This window comes from Acomys minous (genome assembly GCF_964271855.1).
Source record: "Acomys minous genome assembly, chromosome: 5".
NCBI lineage: Eukaryota > Metazoa > Chordata > Mammalia > Rodentia > Muridae > Acomys > Acomys minous.
This window is the reverse complement of record NC_140494.1, coordinates 16,699,999-16,716,683: the sequence shown is the minus strand read 5'-3', so window position 1 is coordinate 16,716,683 and position 16,685 is coordinate 16,699,999. Positions and strand designations below refer to the sequence as shown.

Here is a 16,685-nt window from a genome sequence, read left to right as displayed (position 1 = left end):
CACTGGTTAGTTTGCTCTGTTGGACTTCTTGTAGAGCCCCTGTCACCTCTAAATCCTTTTATCTTTACCCCCCCCCCCACTTTGCCACAAGACTCCCGATGTTTCGCCGAATGTTTGGCTGTGAGTCTCAGCATCTGTTTCGATCCACTGCTAGATAGAGCCTCTCAGGAGACAGATATGATTGGCTCCTTTCTATAAGCATAGCAGAGTATCGTTAATAGAGTCAGGGGTTGGCTCTCTCCCTTGGGGTGGCTCTCAGGTTGAACCAGGCATTGGTTAGACAGTCCCTCAATATCTGTTCCATCTTTATCGCTGTATATCTTGTAGGCAGAGGAAATTTTGGGTTGAAGTTCTTGTGGGTGGGTTGATGTTCCCCTTCCTCTATTAGAAGTCTTGTCTAGTTAGAGGGTGTCTTCAGTCTCCACGACCCCTGCACTAGGGGTCTCAGCTAGAGCCACTCCCATACCTTCCCAGAAGCCTACCCTGTCTTAGGTCTCCAGCTTGTCACAGAGATGCTCTGCCTATAATTTCTCTGCTCTCTGCAGGCCCTCTATCCACTCTTCCCAGGCCTGATCTCCACCCTCATTTCTCTCTGTGCTCCATCTTCCACCTTGTTCTCTCTGTCTTAAATGAGAACTTACAGGCAGTGTGACTTGTGAGATGTGAGAACAGCTATGTGGGTTTGGAATACAGGCACCTGTGTTGTTTTGACCTAGTCACTGGGCCTGTGTTACCTGTTGCCTATGGACATACTCTCCAACACATACGTAAAGCAAAAACTATTATATAGAAATCCTCTGTTAAGTTGGACCTGTTGCCTATAGACATACTCTCCAACACATATATAAAGCAAAAACTATTTAGAAATCCTCTGTTAAGTTAGACGTGGTGGTGCACGCCTGTAATCCCAGCACTTAGGGAGACAGAGACAGGCAGATCTCTGTGAGTTTGAGACCATCCAAGGCTATACAGAGAAACCCTGTCTTGAACCCCCTTCCCCAATAAAGAATAGAAATCCTCTATTAAATGTGGCCTAGAGATTTTCAGGAGAATGCCTTGTTATTGTGCCTGCTTCAGTAAAGGAAGAGAATTTGAAGGGCTACATGGTACATCCCCAAGTCTCTAAATGATGCAAAGACATTTAGTGTTGAGTGGAAAATGATGTTTATTTTCTCATTTTTTATTGTACGTCATAAATAAAGAAAAAATAACTTTAAACGTATACACAATGAGAAGAGTAGTGCATGTACTTTGTTCAGGTCATTTCCATTGCCTGGACTTGATGTTTAATCCCAGGATTAGACATAGCTAGTGACACTTGTGTGGTTTGCTGAAAACTCAGCGTTAGAAAATGCTACCCATGATATTTCAAAAATTATTCAAAACCAAGGAACTTTATTTCTCTTTTCCTATCTTGTGCTCTCTCTGTTCACTCAGAGCTTCATGGTGAGTAACTTGAGGAATAACGGAGCCTTTGTGAGGGACTCTTGCAGATATCTGCATGTTCTGTTACTCATGTGACATGCACAAAGGACTTATGCCCCAAACCTTTGCGTTGTTGATCAAAGGGTTCATTTCTCCCAAATGTTAAAGCTAGAAAGTAGAAGCATAGAATGCTCACTGTACATCTCCAAGTCCAGCGAAGAGATTGTACTAAAGCCAAATTATTTGTCCACCAAAGTAGAGGAATCAGATATCTATTTTAATAGCTGTTAATGGCTGTTCCATTTTCATGGCACTTTCATGCATAATTTCACCTTTTACTTCACATTATTCTAAATGGAGATTCTTTCAAGCATAAAATTATATACTGCATATACATATGTATTTATTAAGCTCTAGAAAAAAGTGGGAAAATCTAGATCTCTCAGAATCATGATGACATGTGTAGACATTCTTCTTAACACTATGGCTGCTCTTTTCTCCCTCAGCATGTGACAACGTAGTAATAGTGAACAGAAGCTCTGGCATCTTGGAGAGCATAAATTTTCCAAAGCCCTATGACATTAACCAGCGTTGTAACTGGACCATCCAAGCAACGAGAGGCAACACTGTGAACTACACATTTCTGGAATTTGATGTGGAAGATTACAGGAACTGCTCCACAGATTATTTAGAGGTAAGTGTTCTGAAGTTCAATAAGTAATTCCATGTTCATACCAAGTTAAAAAATACTATGCTAGAAGCCCTCGTACTCTTCTGGGTCAAACCCCTTGCCCTGTGCTGTATGTCTGTTATATATCAACTACCAATCTGATATGAATGGGAGTGCTTCATGTCTCTTATTGCACCATTTTAACTTTAACTTAAAATTATTATCTTGTTAGTTGTTTTATGTCTCTATATAAGAGAAAATATTTGAATATGCTTAATAGCTAACTTTCCTGATATTAAGTATTATTTTCATATTTTAAAATTCAAGTTCATTTAAGTCACTTTTTCTTTTACAAAATAGACACTTTATTTGTTATAAAAATAACCATCTGTAACATTTATCCAAGTTTCTTTTTGCAATCCTATGCAATAAATGTTGCTTTAGTATTAAGTTAAAATGATGCAATACAGAATATGAGGTAATGTAGAATATGAGGTAATCTTTTATTTTTGACATGGGAAATTTTATTTAAGAAGGTTGTTCTGATGACTTGTATATGCAACTTTGAGGATTATAGATTTTAAAAATTAGGAAGATATTTATTTCAATATTAATATTCACTCACATGTGAATATTAGTTTAGATCTTGGTTTATAATCTCATGCATCTATTTAACTTAAACAATTGGCATATATGTGGCATCCATTTTCTATAGTTAATGACATCATTCTGGGTCAGCTGACATATTACTTTTATTTACCTCTGTGCTGTTAACATGATACTGCTGTGTCTATATCTGAGGCTTTCACTGGGAATCTTTTCTGAGGTGCAAAGGACCCATTCCCACCACATAGGTCACTTCTTACAGATTTTTAACCGACTATATAACAATGACAGAATGCATTTTTAAAGAATATTATGATGTGCTGAATGACAGAATCCTTGCCTGAAATCTGCAGTGTTCTTGGTTCAATACCTGTTGCAAAACAACAGGAAAAACCCCAAACAACCAAACAAAAAAACAAAAGCGTGATTTGTGATGTCTAGAAGTCTCCCTTGCAAAGACTTAACAGAGTCAGTGCTTGTAAGCTGAAGCCATTTCCCTAGAGAAAACAATGTTTACATGCTTTCCTTAACTCTCATTCACCAAATTTACTAAAAGACTAATGTGATTATACTATTGTCTGAGATCACCGTGCCTTTTCTAAGTAGTGCATTAGCTTCTAACATAACAAGACAGAATATGTTTTCTTTGAGAGACTTTTGCTTGAAGTCAATAATATAAGAAGAGAAGTTTGTCTGTTGGGAAGTTCTTTTGGATTAACAATAGCAAAAACAACAAAAGTCATCAGGAACTTTATCCAGTTTGGGTGATTCATACCTGTGACCTCAGCACGTGAGAGGCTGGGGCAGGAGTCTTGTCAGTCTGAGGCCAAGCTGAGAAATAATAATAAGATCCTATCTCAGCAAACATGACACTCCATCATTTTATATGTAGAAGCAACAGCATGGAGAAATAGTGTTCACACATTAGAAAGCTATATCTACTACCTAAGGAAATAACCTGCACTGCACCGCACAGCCAGTTTACAAGCATGAAGTGGGAATGGCGTTTGATATTGTTCAGCTTTCAGGTTTTGTAGGTCAGGTCAGCCTCACACTTGCTATGTAGCTGAGGTTGGCCTTGAGAGCCTGTTTCTACTGCCTCTACCTTCCGAATGTTAGGATTATAGGTGTGCATCACCCTGGCTGGCTTGTTGACATTTTAAGGTCCTCTTACCCTCAGGAGCTGCCTTGTTCTGTTTACAAAACTGAATTATGCTTTCTTCACATATGAGAGTTTGCTCAAGGCTTAAAGAGCACGTTTTACCAGCGAGGACTCTCATCCCATCCCTGGCTCATGACTTCCGGATGCAGGTGTCTCCTATTAACTTTGACCAAGTCCTTACTTTGCAGTGAGATTTTGCACACGTTTGAGAAACTGAGGGTAAATTGTCACAGCTATATGCTAGCTATAGTCTAATGACAGCTATTAATGAAGGAGAAGGAATTGAATGCCACATAATCATTTTGTAAGTTCCTACACATTCACTCAGGACAGTCCTATAACTCTGAGCACAAACCACAACATGCAATAGCTGTCAAATGTTTGGGTGTGTAGCAAACAGCATGCTAAGTGGGCACCATGGTTGTGATCTGAGACAGCACAGTGCAGAGAGCTAATGAGAAGAGGAAGTGATCAGACTGGTCTTTACTTGGGAGAAAGAGTGTCCAGGAAATGAGATGAACAGTTTCCAGGGACCACACCCCACTTCTTTGGACTTGCCTGAGGGCTCAGTGGTGACAAAAAGTCTCTTCAGGTAATTTTCAGAGGTGTTTGGTTCCAACAGCTACAAAACAGCTCATTAGAGGCCCCTGGTAATGGCGTGCCTGTCATGTCCCAGGCATGCCACTTGCCTTGTGCAACACTGATGGTGAAAGCACAGAAACAGACTGAGAACCAGAAGTTCAGAAAAGCCTTCCAAAGAATCAGACTTTTGCCAGAGGGAAGGGATTTTTTTTCCATTGCTACAAGCCAAGGGGCAAGACCAGAGCATAGCTGCAGAGGTTGGTCTATGATGGGAAATTTAAAAATACAACCATTTAAGGAGAAAAAAGCTGCACAGACTCTAGCCTCCATTATTTTAATAACTTCCAGTTAATATTTTTTGTTTGTTTTTTTTTCTTCAAGTGACTTTGCCAATTCACCAATGAGTGACAATTACTGGCACCAGAAATTAGTTATTTTGAAGTAATAAAACTGAAACTATAAAAAGACTGGGTTAAGTCCAGCCCACACCTCACTGGAAAATGAGCCTACCCTTTATTGTTTTATCTTCTGTCCAAAACAAAAGCCATTAGGCTTAGAAATAGGGTCACAGTGGGAAAGCAGGAGGCTTTGCTGGTGGAAGCTGACATCGCCCATGCAGTGGTGTGAAGTCATTCTCAAGGATTCCTGTTTCCTAACATGACTTCACCTTCTCATCTTCATTTTTGTCCTGAGTCTCCATTTAGAAGACATTTTTATGTCCTCAGGCAACTACTAGAAACGTCTTCTAAATGGATTAAAAAAGTCACACCGGATGGCACATTGGTCTTAGTTTAAATGGATCTGTTGTTGAATATTTGGAGGATATTAAACATCTGGGTTGTAATAATAGCTACTATTTACTAAGCATATATTATAGCTAGGCAACACAGGAAACATTGTCTTCACTTTACAGGTAAGAAAAAATGTTTAGATATGGGTTTCCCATTGCTAAAAATAATAGTACTAAAAGGCAGGCAGGCTGAACATTAGACACTGTGCCTTGGCCAGTGCCATTGGCCGTGACACTTCTTCATATATCATAGATGCTCTATGATAACTTTCTGCTACCTTTGCAGAAGTCATGAGCGAATGCTCTTGAGTCCCTCCCATCTATGGTTCTGACTTGGTTGTCAAGAGGAATTGATACTGTTGTACCATGTCTTCTTCACAGTTTCTATAGTCACAATTTCTTTGTATTTGCTAAAAATTACTTCCAGTATGTAATTTAGAGTTTTGGCTGAAATTCATGTCAATCTTTCTCATTTATGAAATATCAGAACAGTGTTTTCTGTATTTTGCCAGCTAAAAGACATTGCTTATAGGACTTGGGAGGTTCTCCTAGCATTCGTTTTTCTGCTTTATAGTCCCTGCAGGTGCATCCCATATGTGGTAATCCAGGCAAAAGGCTTATTAGTATTTGCTATGGGATTGCTGCTATGAGAGGCATAGACCAGGCAGGAGAGGCCAAGAGTCCAGGAAAGGCCCAAGAGTGAACTGTCTGCCCTTTCTCCTTTTGTGAAGCTCTGTTGCTTCTCCATGGCTGCTCCCATCAGCCTTTTCTCCAGAAGCTCCTTGTCATTGCAGAGTCAGCTTGGACCCTGAAGCCATGGCTGCATAGGGCACCACCCTCAAACACTTATTATCAGTGGCTCAGCATTTAAAATGCAGCAGCACAGGTGTGGCTCTAGCACCGGCAGCTCTAGAGGTGGTACGACCAGCCCTCCTGACATATGATGTCTGTGAGCAATGGCAAAAACTCTGAGCAGGGACGTGACTCTGCTGTCATCCTTAAATATTTCACAACAACCAACAATTCACCAAGAGTGCATCCTTTCTGTAATGAGTAACAGCTGCAGGACAGAGTTCCTGTACTGCTGCAAAAAGTCATTTCAAGTAGCTGACCTATCTATCTCCTGACTTGAAATTCTATGTCTCTTCCCCAGTCTCAGGATCAAACTAACTCTCATCTGCCTTTTCTGTGCCAGGTTCTTCTTTATCTGAAGGCATCTCCCACCAACTCAGTTATTGTCTTCATAGTTTAATCACAGCTTTAAGAACTAGACACCTTTTCCTAGCTACATTAACCCCAAAGTTTAGCTGATTTGGGCACACACGCTCCATAGGGCGCTTTCTTCAGAGGCTTCCCCCTTTGTCACCCTCCCACTCCTATGTCATTTCCGATTTGCAGGTGTAATTTAATTTTTAATAATTTGTCTCTTACTTGGAACTTTCTTTTCCCTTTCTATTCCTCTTCTTTGAAATATTTTTAAGAGTCTTTCTTGACCGATGTGGAGATAGTCTTCTATCTCACTTTGAAATCTGAGCCACCCAAGTCTTAGATTCATCGCAGTCCTTACGGTCAACTTATCACTTGGCCCCATCATTTTGTCTTCTACAACAACCACACCTTTCCAGCATAGTGCCTCCACAGTTTCACTTTTCACTTCTGACAAAGAAGCATGTAAATGATTCAACAAATTCTATGGTTTTGTGAAAACACGGTGTCCATGTGGTTGATTGGTTTTCCAATGACCACGTCTGCAGATTATTTGAGTGCACTCATCTGGTGTTGACATGTTCCCTGTGTAAAGACTGCAGTCTAGGAATTGGAGAGGTGGCTTGGTAATTAAGAGCACTTGCTGTACAAACGTGAGGGCCAGAGTTCAGATCCTACAGATTCTATTCATCGGAGGAAGAGATGGAAGCCTTGCTAGAGTAGATTTCTGGGTTTTGCTGGCTTCCAGCCTAGACAAAAATATATATTCGAACCTCAGGTTCAGGGAGAGATATCTATCTATATGTGTTTTCAAAAATAAAAAGAAAGAAAGAAAAGAAAGCAGAGAATGGCAAAGGATGCCTGAATTTCTCTCATGGCCACCACACATGTAAATAGATAGATAGGTAGATAGATAGATAGATAGATAGATAGATAGATAGATAGATAGATAGATAGATGGATGGATGATAGAACTTTCAAAAGTTGCTGTCTCTACTGATTTAAATATATAGTATTGTAAACTGGATATCAAATCCAGCTTCAGTTCAAAATCAACTAGGAATCTTATTAGAGAAGCATTTTCCTGACCCTACCTCAGACTTCACCAGAACCCAAAAGGGTTCTAGCAGAGCAGAGCCCCACAAACCTTTGGCAAGCAGAAGAAATCACTGTCTGTGGCCTACTTCTGTCATGACTGATGGTAATGTCTTCATTGCAAAGCTCTGTTGGGAAGTTACAAGTGTTCTGATAGGTATCTTAGTATCTACCTTTGTGTACAGTTAAGTACTTTTCTTTAAAGTGAATCTTACTTTCCCATAGTAAGTAATAGTACAAGGGTACTATTTTCCCAGAATTCCTTGCAATGTTGTTATTGTTGTTATTATAGCTACCACATCAGGCAAGCAATGTTAGATTGATGATACAATGCTTGTATTCCAACCCTGAATTTTAACATCCATCCTTTTTGTTTCATGGCATCTTTGCTACTCTAGTCTTTGTCTTAGGGTCTCTATTGCTTCAATGAAACACCATGACCAAAGCAACTTGGAAATGAAAGGGTTTGTTTGGCTTACACTTTCAAATTTCTGTTCATTACTGAAGGAAGCCAGTACAGGAACACAAACAGGACAGGAACCTGGAGGCAGGCGCTGATTTAGAGGCCATGAAGAGGTGCCATTTACTGGCTTGTGCCTGATGGCTTCCTCAGCCTGGTTCCTTAAAGAACCCAGGCCCTCCAGCCCAGAGGTGGCTCCACCCACAATGGGATGGACCCTCCACCATCAATCATTAATTAAGAAAATTTCCTACAGCTGGATCTTATGGAGGCATTTTCTTATTTGAGGTTTTCTCCTTTCAGATAACTCTAGCTTGTGTCAAGTTGATATAGAACCAGGCATCACAGCCTTCTATCCCTCCTTTCCTTTCTTTCTGTCCCTTTCCCTTTTCAAATTAAGGAACTTTCAAATTCTTGCTGATTATGTCAGTGCCTTCTGTCAAATGCATTTCCCTTTAGTGTGTAAAATCTATTTCATCTCTTGCTAAATCCTTACTGATGTCATTCTGCTCATCAGATGTTTATATCACTATATATTTCACTCTCATGTCCTCTTTTTAATTGCAGAACAAGCACTTCATTACAGAAACTTTCAATTGCAAAATAATGCATTAAGTAATAATATAAATGTATATGTTAAAAAGAAACACAATAAAAATATTTATTAAAAATAATGGCTTAAACAACCCATCACCAATGTCACTAAATTCTCTAATTTGGCACCGTATTCCCTACATCTATGTCCTGAACAATATTGTTCATCCCACAACTATGAATCACGTGGTATTGCTAGCTGTCTTTTGTGAAGAACTCATACACACTTGCTGGTGCTTCATGCCACAGTAGTTCATTGCTCAATTGCATCAGAATCAGAACAGATTTTCCATGTAGTGATTCATGAACACAGACAACAGGGAAGTTAATGCAGGGAACCACGTTGCTGTATGCCACAATGTCTGATAGATGATTCACAAACAAGAGCCTTGTGCGTGGTAGTGAGTGAAGGAAATGCTGAGTTAAACTCAATTCAGGAGGGCTGGTGATTTGCTTTTTGCTGACTGTCACACTGCTTCAAGCCATTACTGTCCTACTAGTCACTGTTCAGACAGTAGAATATATTTTTGGACACCCAGACTGAGGAGATATAACTGTTTATCTTTAGTTTTTCATCACATAATGGATGAAACAGGTGTTAGCATATCACACAATAAAGATTCTTCCACAGGCTGTGTTATGTGCTGAAAGGGGAAGCTGATGGGTGGATCATACAGTGAAGAGTCAAGTGAAGGAAAACCTGAGGAAGAAAGGTGCCCAGGCATCAGGAAGGCTGAGGAGTGATAAGGGGCAGCTGCATCTGCAGACCTGAAGGTAGATCACAGCGAGCTCCTGTGTGTCCGTGGGAAAGTCAAGAATTTCAGGGTTTTTTTTTTTCCAGAACAGTAAGTCCTGCAATGGCCAGAGCAGAGAAATGGCATGACCAGCAGGCATGTTTATAGTGTAGTATTTTCTTTATATGAATTTTGTGAGGTTTGGGTTTTTTGAGCCAGGGATGGCTTTGAACTCCTAACCGTCTTGCCTCAGCCTGATGAGTGTTGGGATTACAGGCGAGGGCCACCATGCTGGTTTCAGATCAACACCTTTTAAAGATGATTCTGGCTACTTGAGATCCATTAAGGGGCTTGCGGTAGAAAATGAGAGAGATGCGGCCAAGTCGTGCATTGCTGTATGGAAAGAATATTCTAACTGAGGAATTTTAAGAACACTCTAGAATTGCTTTTTTGTCTTTTATTCCTCCATACTCCTGAAGAGAGCTTATCAGTCATTCTTGGCCATTCCAAGTTTTCTCAGAGCATTTGAGGAAGATGTTTTCCACCCTTATCACAAGCTCCCTCTCTTGAAAACGCCATCTGTGTTCCTCCAGCTGACTGGCAGCCTAGTGAGGTCTGTCTTCCTCCCCTGGGCCCATGATTGAAATATTCAGCAGCTCCCACAGTTAGTTCACTGTCGGTTGCCTTTGATGTCCATGTCCCCTTACTCCATACATCGAGTTCTGGTTAGGATTTTGACTTCTCTTTCTTTCTTGGAATCTGTTTAAAGACAAAATTTTTTTTGTCCAGTTAAAGTTTTTTGGTTTTGTTTTCATAACCTCTCCAATAAGGGAAGTGAAAAAAGATGTTTGTATTTGCACATCAGTGCTGGTCACATGAACGTATAACTGTTTCCATGCTGGACTCCAGAACAATTGCTCGGTAGTGAGAGATTCTGGTTTCAAGATAAATAATGGTTTTCTTTAGCTCTCCATGAACAATATTATTGGAAACAGTTCTTCCTTGTCCTGCTGAAGAGCCCATTACTTGAATCAAATCTGTTTCAATGGGCTTAATCAAATCAGGTTAGCCTGCTAACTGCTGTGGGATGGTAAGAGTAAAGTTTAGGGTTCTTCAAATAGTCCCTGGGCAGAAGTGACCCATAGGCAGTGGGCCCCATAGCAGTCCTGCTCAGTCCCTTCTGTGCTGCCCAGTAGGGCATGACAATTGAGAAAGAATATTCTAGAGCCAGTGAGCCTGGCTTTAAACCTAAGCCTGGATAACCTTGGGTAAGTTGTTCAGTTTCTATGTGCCCCATTTCCCTCAGTAAAATGAGCAATCAAAGTAAATGTGCTAATAAGCATGAAGAATGAGGACAGAGGCGAGTGCACAATAGACAAATGGGTCTAATCGAAACGATGCTCCTGAACCAGAATTCATAGAGTATATCCGTCCTACAGGCCGAGGACATTAACTCCCGGCCCCGCCCACCCCGGCTTTAGGATTCTTCCTTATCCATTTGCTTTCTGCTTGCAACCAGCTTCCTTAATGCATCTTGGCTCTTTCCACAAAGGATAAAGGAGAAATAACAACACTCATATTCTAATCCACTTACTTAACTGAAGCTCTGTGAGGAATAGAACGAAGGGTAGATTCCATTGGCACATGCAAGTATTGGAAACTGTCATTACAGCTTTAAACATGTTTTGTTGTTGTCTATCATCCCTTAACAGAGAATGAGGACGTTCGCTACAATTTAACAATGTTTGTTTTTTAGAAAGAGAAATTTGGTGAAGGAAACAATGACATTTTCCTGGAATGGCTGATGCATTTCATGATTCTGCGTTATTAGGCCTGCACACGTCTCAGTTTGCAGAGTGCCACAGTGGAGATGACAGTAATGATTTTATACAGAGCTGCTAGGCATTTTAGCTCAGACTACTGCCCAGCGCAGGGCGGCGCCCGTCAACAGTGCGCTATTATTCTAGCAAGAGCAGAATCGCACACCACTGTTTGCCCTCTGCAGCATTTTGCACTCAGTCAAAAGCTAGAGTTGAGACCTGAGGTGGTGCTTCAGTTACTAAAGTACTTGTCACCCAAGCACGAGGACCTGAGTTCAGATACCTCTGCAAAAAGCTGGGTGTGACAGCACACCTCACATCGCTGTCATCCCAGCACTGGGGCAGAGGGGTGTGGAAACAGGAGGATCCCTGGATCCGGCCAGCCAACCTGGTTAAACTGAGAAGACACTTTTTCTCAGTAGAAAGCAATTGAAGACACCCAGTCAGTGTTGATCCCTGTCCTCCACACAGCAGCACACAGATGGACTTAGACCCACATGCTCAGGAACACATGCTCCTCACAGAAATACTTACACACCCACCCACAAGCTCTAGTCTATAAATTTGTTTTCCTAACTATGGTTAACAGACTTGGACACAGAGTGTTCCCATGTGTGGAGACCAGGGCTGCTCTCCTCTGCCTTTGGGCCTTCTTACAAAAGCCACAGGGCTCCTCTGACTGAATCTGAGAAGCCTGGTAATGAAAAATCTCCCTTTCTGGTTAGAGCAAATCAGAGAAGCAAAAGGGATTGTGAGCACAGAGCGTCTGACTCTTTATCAGGAGGGCTTCGCCTGTTCACTTCCTGAGCAGATGAGTCATACTTCCTAGAACTGTGCTTAAGAGGAAGTCTGCTTCTAGGGCTTTAGTGGTGTGCTCATAGCTCAGAGAAGCCTGCAGGCCATCTGCCACTCTCAAGCACGTATAAGTAGAAGCTATGTGTCAGTCATTCAGTTTTTGGCTTGATGCCAGCTGGGAGAATCCATTCAGTGCTATGAAAAGCAAAGCTGAACTCTCTTATGTCATTAGGCAGCCCAAGATGCATCGTGCACAAAATGTTGACTACAAAGTTGTCTGAGTCAAATGTGATTTTTTTTAAAAAGTCAAGAAACCTTTATTGTAAGGTGATGAAAATTCTTTTCAGGCAAGGAGTGGTGGAATATACCTATAATCCCAGCACTGCAGAGGCCAAGGCAGGGGGATCTGGGTACATAAGACCTCTGTCTTTGGGGAAAGAAAAGAAGAAAGCTGCCCTTTTCTGACCATCCTCACTTTGAAAAATTTTCAAGTGACTAATTTGCTGCACATCATGATGCCATGGTGCTGCCTTCAAAAGGCAGCCTGCCCTTGCTTCAAAAGAGCTACGATTTCTGCTCTTTATATTCTCTCAGATTTAAAGCAAGGCCTAGAGGTGAATAAGAACCAAACCTGTCACAACTTCCCAAACTACCTTTCAGCCACTTAAAAATCCCTGTATGGGCTCAAAGCTTGAAATTATTTCCCACAACCCTTCCCTCCTGGTGTGTTCCCACCTGTCTTTTTTCCACACTTAAGCCTAAGGCAAGAAAGCCTAGAGGCATCTGTTATCATGTGTGCAGGCACACTGCAGCAGCAGGAAGGGGCTGGTCACAAATATCATAATTCTAGTTATGAATTTACTCCTAGTTGTGTTTTAATTTTTAAAATGGGCATGATTTCCAATCACAGTACTAGAGATATTATATACATATGCATATACATACATATAGACATATATACACACACACATACATTAGCTTTTCAGGTTGGCATGCAAAATAAGCACTGTATTTTCATATCCATTTTTATCTGTCTTGTGGGATCCCTTCCCGAGCTCCCAGTGCTTTCATTTTGCATGTTAAAAACATGTAATGACATTTTAATTTCAGATCTCATTTAAAGGCTTACTCTTTCTGCTGTGGTGACTTGGGGGAAGAGGCAGCTGCAAGCACTCTATGTCTTTACGGCTTAGAGTTCTATGATTTCATGTTGTTCTACAAACTAGACTTTTCTCTGTCCCAGAGTCCATCTGCAGCAGATGTTGAGGCCTTTGGAAGGCACAATAATATATTGGTAAAGAGTTTAGTGTTTCACTATTGCAGACAATTGGCAGGAGGAAGGCGGCAGTTTATGGAATTAGCCATTTGTGTATTCACAAGAGAGTGTCCTTGGCTTTCAAAGCCTTTCCCTTCCCCCAGGGGAAAGAACCAGGCATTCAGTGCTCCATCAGTGGCTATAAAAAATGATATTTGTAGAAGTCCCTGGACTTCTCAGAACATCATTGTTCATGAATAACTAGAATAATTAATAATAAAAAGTTATTTACCATGATATACTCAGGACGAAAAATGGTTTGAAAATAACGCTGAGACAGATTCCTTTCTGTCACAACTTCTTAGGCCAGCAATGTTGATGTTTAATCCTGAGTGCAGGAAAGAGATATGGAAATAGAATATTTTTAGTGGGCCAGCTAAGTGTCTGGCAGCCTAGAGGAGTATGGAATTCTAACATAGGGAAAACATTACCATGACACATCTATATTATGATGTCAATAGTTGCCCAGAGATAATGCATTAAAAATAGACTTATTTAATCAAAAAAGAACACATAGTCATTGCAGGGGATTGAGAAAACAGAAAAGCCTAGAGGAAAGCAAAACAAAAAAGTGAAATCACGCCAGTATTAATAATATTTAGTGGTATTTATTTCCTCTCTTTTATGTTTATTTTACTTTAATATTCATAGATTATCCTGCATTCTATCCTATGAGGCATTTTCCTATGGGGCATATCTATTATGTGTGTTGTTTTCCACATTTTCATTCCATTACCCGAGTGCAGCCCTAACCCTGTGAAACATTTAGAGTCCTTTGAATTTTCAGTTTTCTGAACAATTATGAGAGAAACATCTTTGTAGTTAAATGTTAGACTACATCTGTGGTTATACACTGATTGAAAAATAAAACAAAACAATAAAAAACAAAACAAAAGAACTGAAGTCAGCCTTTGTGGCTGCTGGTGTACGTGTCCATAGGCAGCAGGACCTACAACTATAAATGCAATAGGCCTAGAGGGAACCAGCCGCCCACAGAGGCCACTAAGCCACCTGGGTTTGAGATACACCTCGAATTCAAAGTGACACAACATAACTCCAAATGTGGTCTTCTGCTGGTCTTTGGATCGCATGCAAAGCCTGGCATTATGAGCAATCGTTGACTTTAGATGACTATTTTACACTTCCTGCCCCACCCGGGCAGCAAATGGCATCATGGCTTTTCCTGTAGTGAGGAGATGTGAGTCTCAGATGCCAGCGTGCTGTGAGTGAGTGGCTGCACGTTTAGTGGGGAGGGGTTCTGAGCCTCCAAGGAGCCATGGTGGCACTGTCTTGAGTGTATTATCCACTATCAGCCTTCAACACTGGCCTGGTTTACCTTCTGCAGTCAGTGTATTCTCCATGCCTTGGGCTTTTCCTATGTATAATGACAACTCTGTATCTGTATCCTACCCTGTGACTTTTAATTGGTAGAATTAGAATTATACATAAATTCCAAAATCTTTAAGTTTTACAGTAATCTGTAAAGAGCTCATACTTACTAAGATAATGTGTGTCAAATTTAACAATATCCATAAGAATCACCCCTGCGCTTGGGATGCCGCTCAGAGGCGGAACTCTTCTCCAGCCTGCACAACAGCCCAGCTCCATCTTCAGCACTGGAAAAGCAATGAGTCAGGGCCACAGACATTCTACAGTTGTGATTTAGAGGGGAAGAGAGGAATGAACAGGTGTTTCAAGAATTCAGCAGCCTCCACCCTCTTGAGTTCCCGGGCTTAAGCAGCAGGAGTTACAGGGTAGATTGGACAGTGAGGAGAAAGGTCACTAAAATAAGGGAAAGCACTTACACTTCAGCACATCCAGCTCCTTCTCAGCTCATCATGCTTGCTTCAGCATCTGCTGATGTCCTTTCTCTTGCTGGGCCATCCCCTACCATGATGGACTACCCTCCTCTACTCCTGCACACGCACTTAACTTCCCCCACCACAGGCCACACACTGGATAATTTGCATCTGGCTCTACACCCAGAATGTCAGGGATGGCTGTAGTTGGCACTCAAACCACGGTTACCATAGCAACAGGATGCAAGTATGGGCTCTCCAGCTCCAGGCTTGATTCATTTCTTCCCTGTTTTCTCAACCAGTGATCATTCTGTAAAGTTCTAACTAAACATGAGTCAGCCTCAGCTGTTTAGACTCGTGTTTCATTTTGTAAAACTACTTTTGGGTGGTTTCTTTAGGGGGAAAAAAACTGTGTTCCCTTATATCTGACCAAAGTTAGAAGAACATTTCAAACACATTCTACATGTCAGGTCTTGTTGCCATGTAGTTTTCCAAAACATTTGCCACAAAGCTAGCTGTAAGTACTATGTGATACCAAAATTATACATTCATAAAGAAAGTTCAGATTTGAGAAGTTAAGTAACTTCTACAAGACTGTGTGCTAAGCAATGTTCCTATAGCTAGACTGTGCCTGACTCTGACCCGCTGTCTGCGATGTCCTGACAAGGAAGTGACTTGCCTGCTTCCATCAGGCACATTTAACTTCAAAGAAGCCATCTAAGAAGTCCTCCCGGGGCTCAATCACCTTCATCACAGACACTAGAGTTTCCCTTTAGATAAAGATAGGGCGTCGCTGCCGCACCTGAGGATTCCTCTTTGTGCAGCTACATGTTCAGATCTGAAACAGTTTCCAAGATTTATATAAAGTAGGACAGGATGAACATTTCCCTAGTTTACTCCAATTTTAATGGTATCATACCATATCATATCATAATTTGCTTTCTGTGTCTTAGAATTAACCATCTAGCCAGGCGGTGGTGGCACATGCCTTTAATCCCAGCACTTGAAAGGCAGAGGCAGGTGGATGGATCCCTGTGAGTTCGAGGTCAGCCTGGTCTACAATGCGAGTCCAGGACAGCCAAGTCTACACAGAGAAACCCTATCTCAAAAAAACAAACAAACAAAAAACCCAAAACAAACCAAAACAAAATGAATTGTCTGCAATTGAGAAAATGAAGTTTGCTTCTAGACACACTTAAAGAAAATAAGAAAAGCAATACTTTTGACTGTGTTTGTGGCTTGGTGGTATACTGGTTGCCTAACATTGACAAGATGCTGGGTTTGAATTCCAGGACCAGAAATGAAAAAAATAAAATAAAATAAAATAAAAAGGAAAGAAAAAATAATACATAGAGAATAAAGTCTGTGCTGATCTGCGGCAGAAAGAAGTTTCAGTTGTCATGTTCCCATTCTAGAAGATTTTGGAAAATGTCAGTCTCTTCATCTACGCATATGTGGCAGTCCAATTGATTGCCGTTTTCATTCATTATGCTCACACATTTTCAAAACCGCAAAAGAGCATCATAAAACAACTCAAAGAGAGACCTGTGGAAGAGCACATTTCTGGTCTTGAGGCTTCTTGGCATTACTACAGGGTGGACCTGCTGTGTACAGGTCAGAGAACGTGTACCA

The 16,685-nt window shown here is 41.0% G+C and overlaps 1 protein-coding gene across 1 annotated transcript in view; it reads left to right on the top strand.

Annotated features, from left to right (window-relative positions):
• Positions 1-16,685, top strand: part of CUBN (cubilin) — a 211,352-nt gene that overhangs the window by 61,368 nt on the left and 133,299 nt on the right. Inside the window, exon 27 of the mRNA XM_084783727.1 lies at positions 1,932-2,119. Coding sequence (XP_084639853.1) covers positions 1,932-2,119 — 188 coding nt within the window. The remainder of the gene's footprint in view (positions 1-1,931; positions 2,120-16,685) is intronic.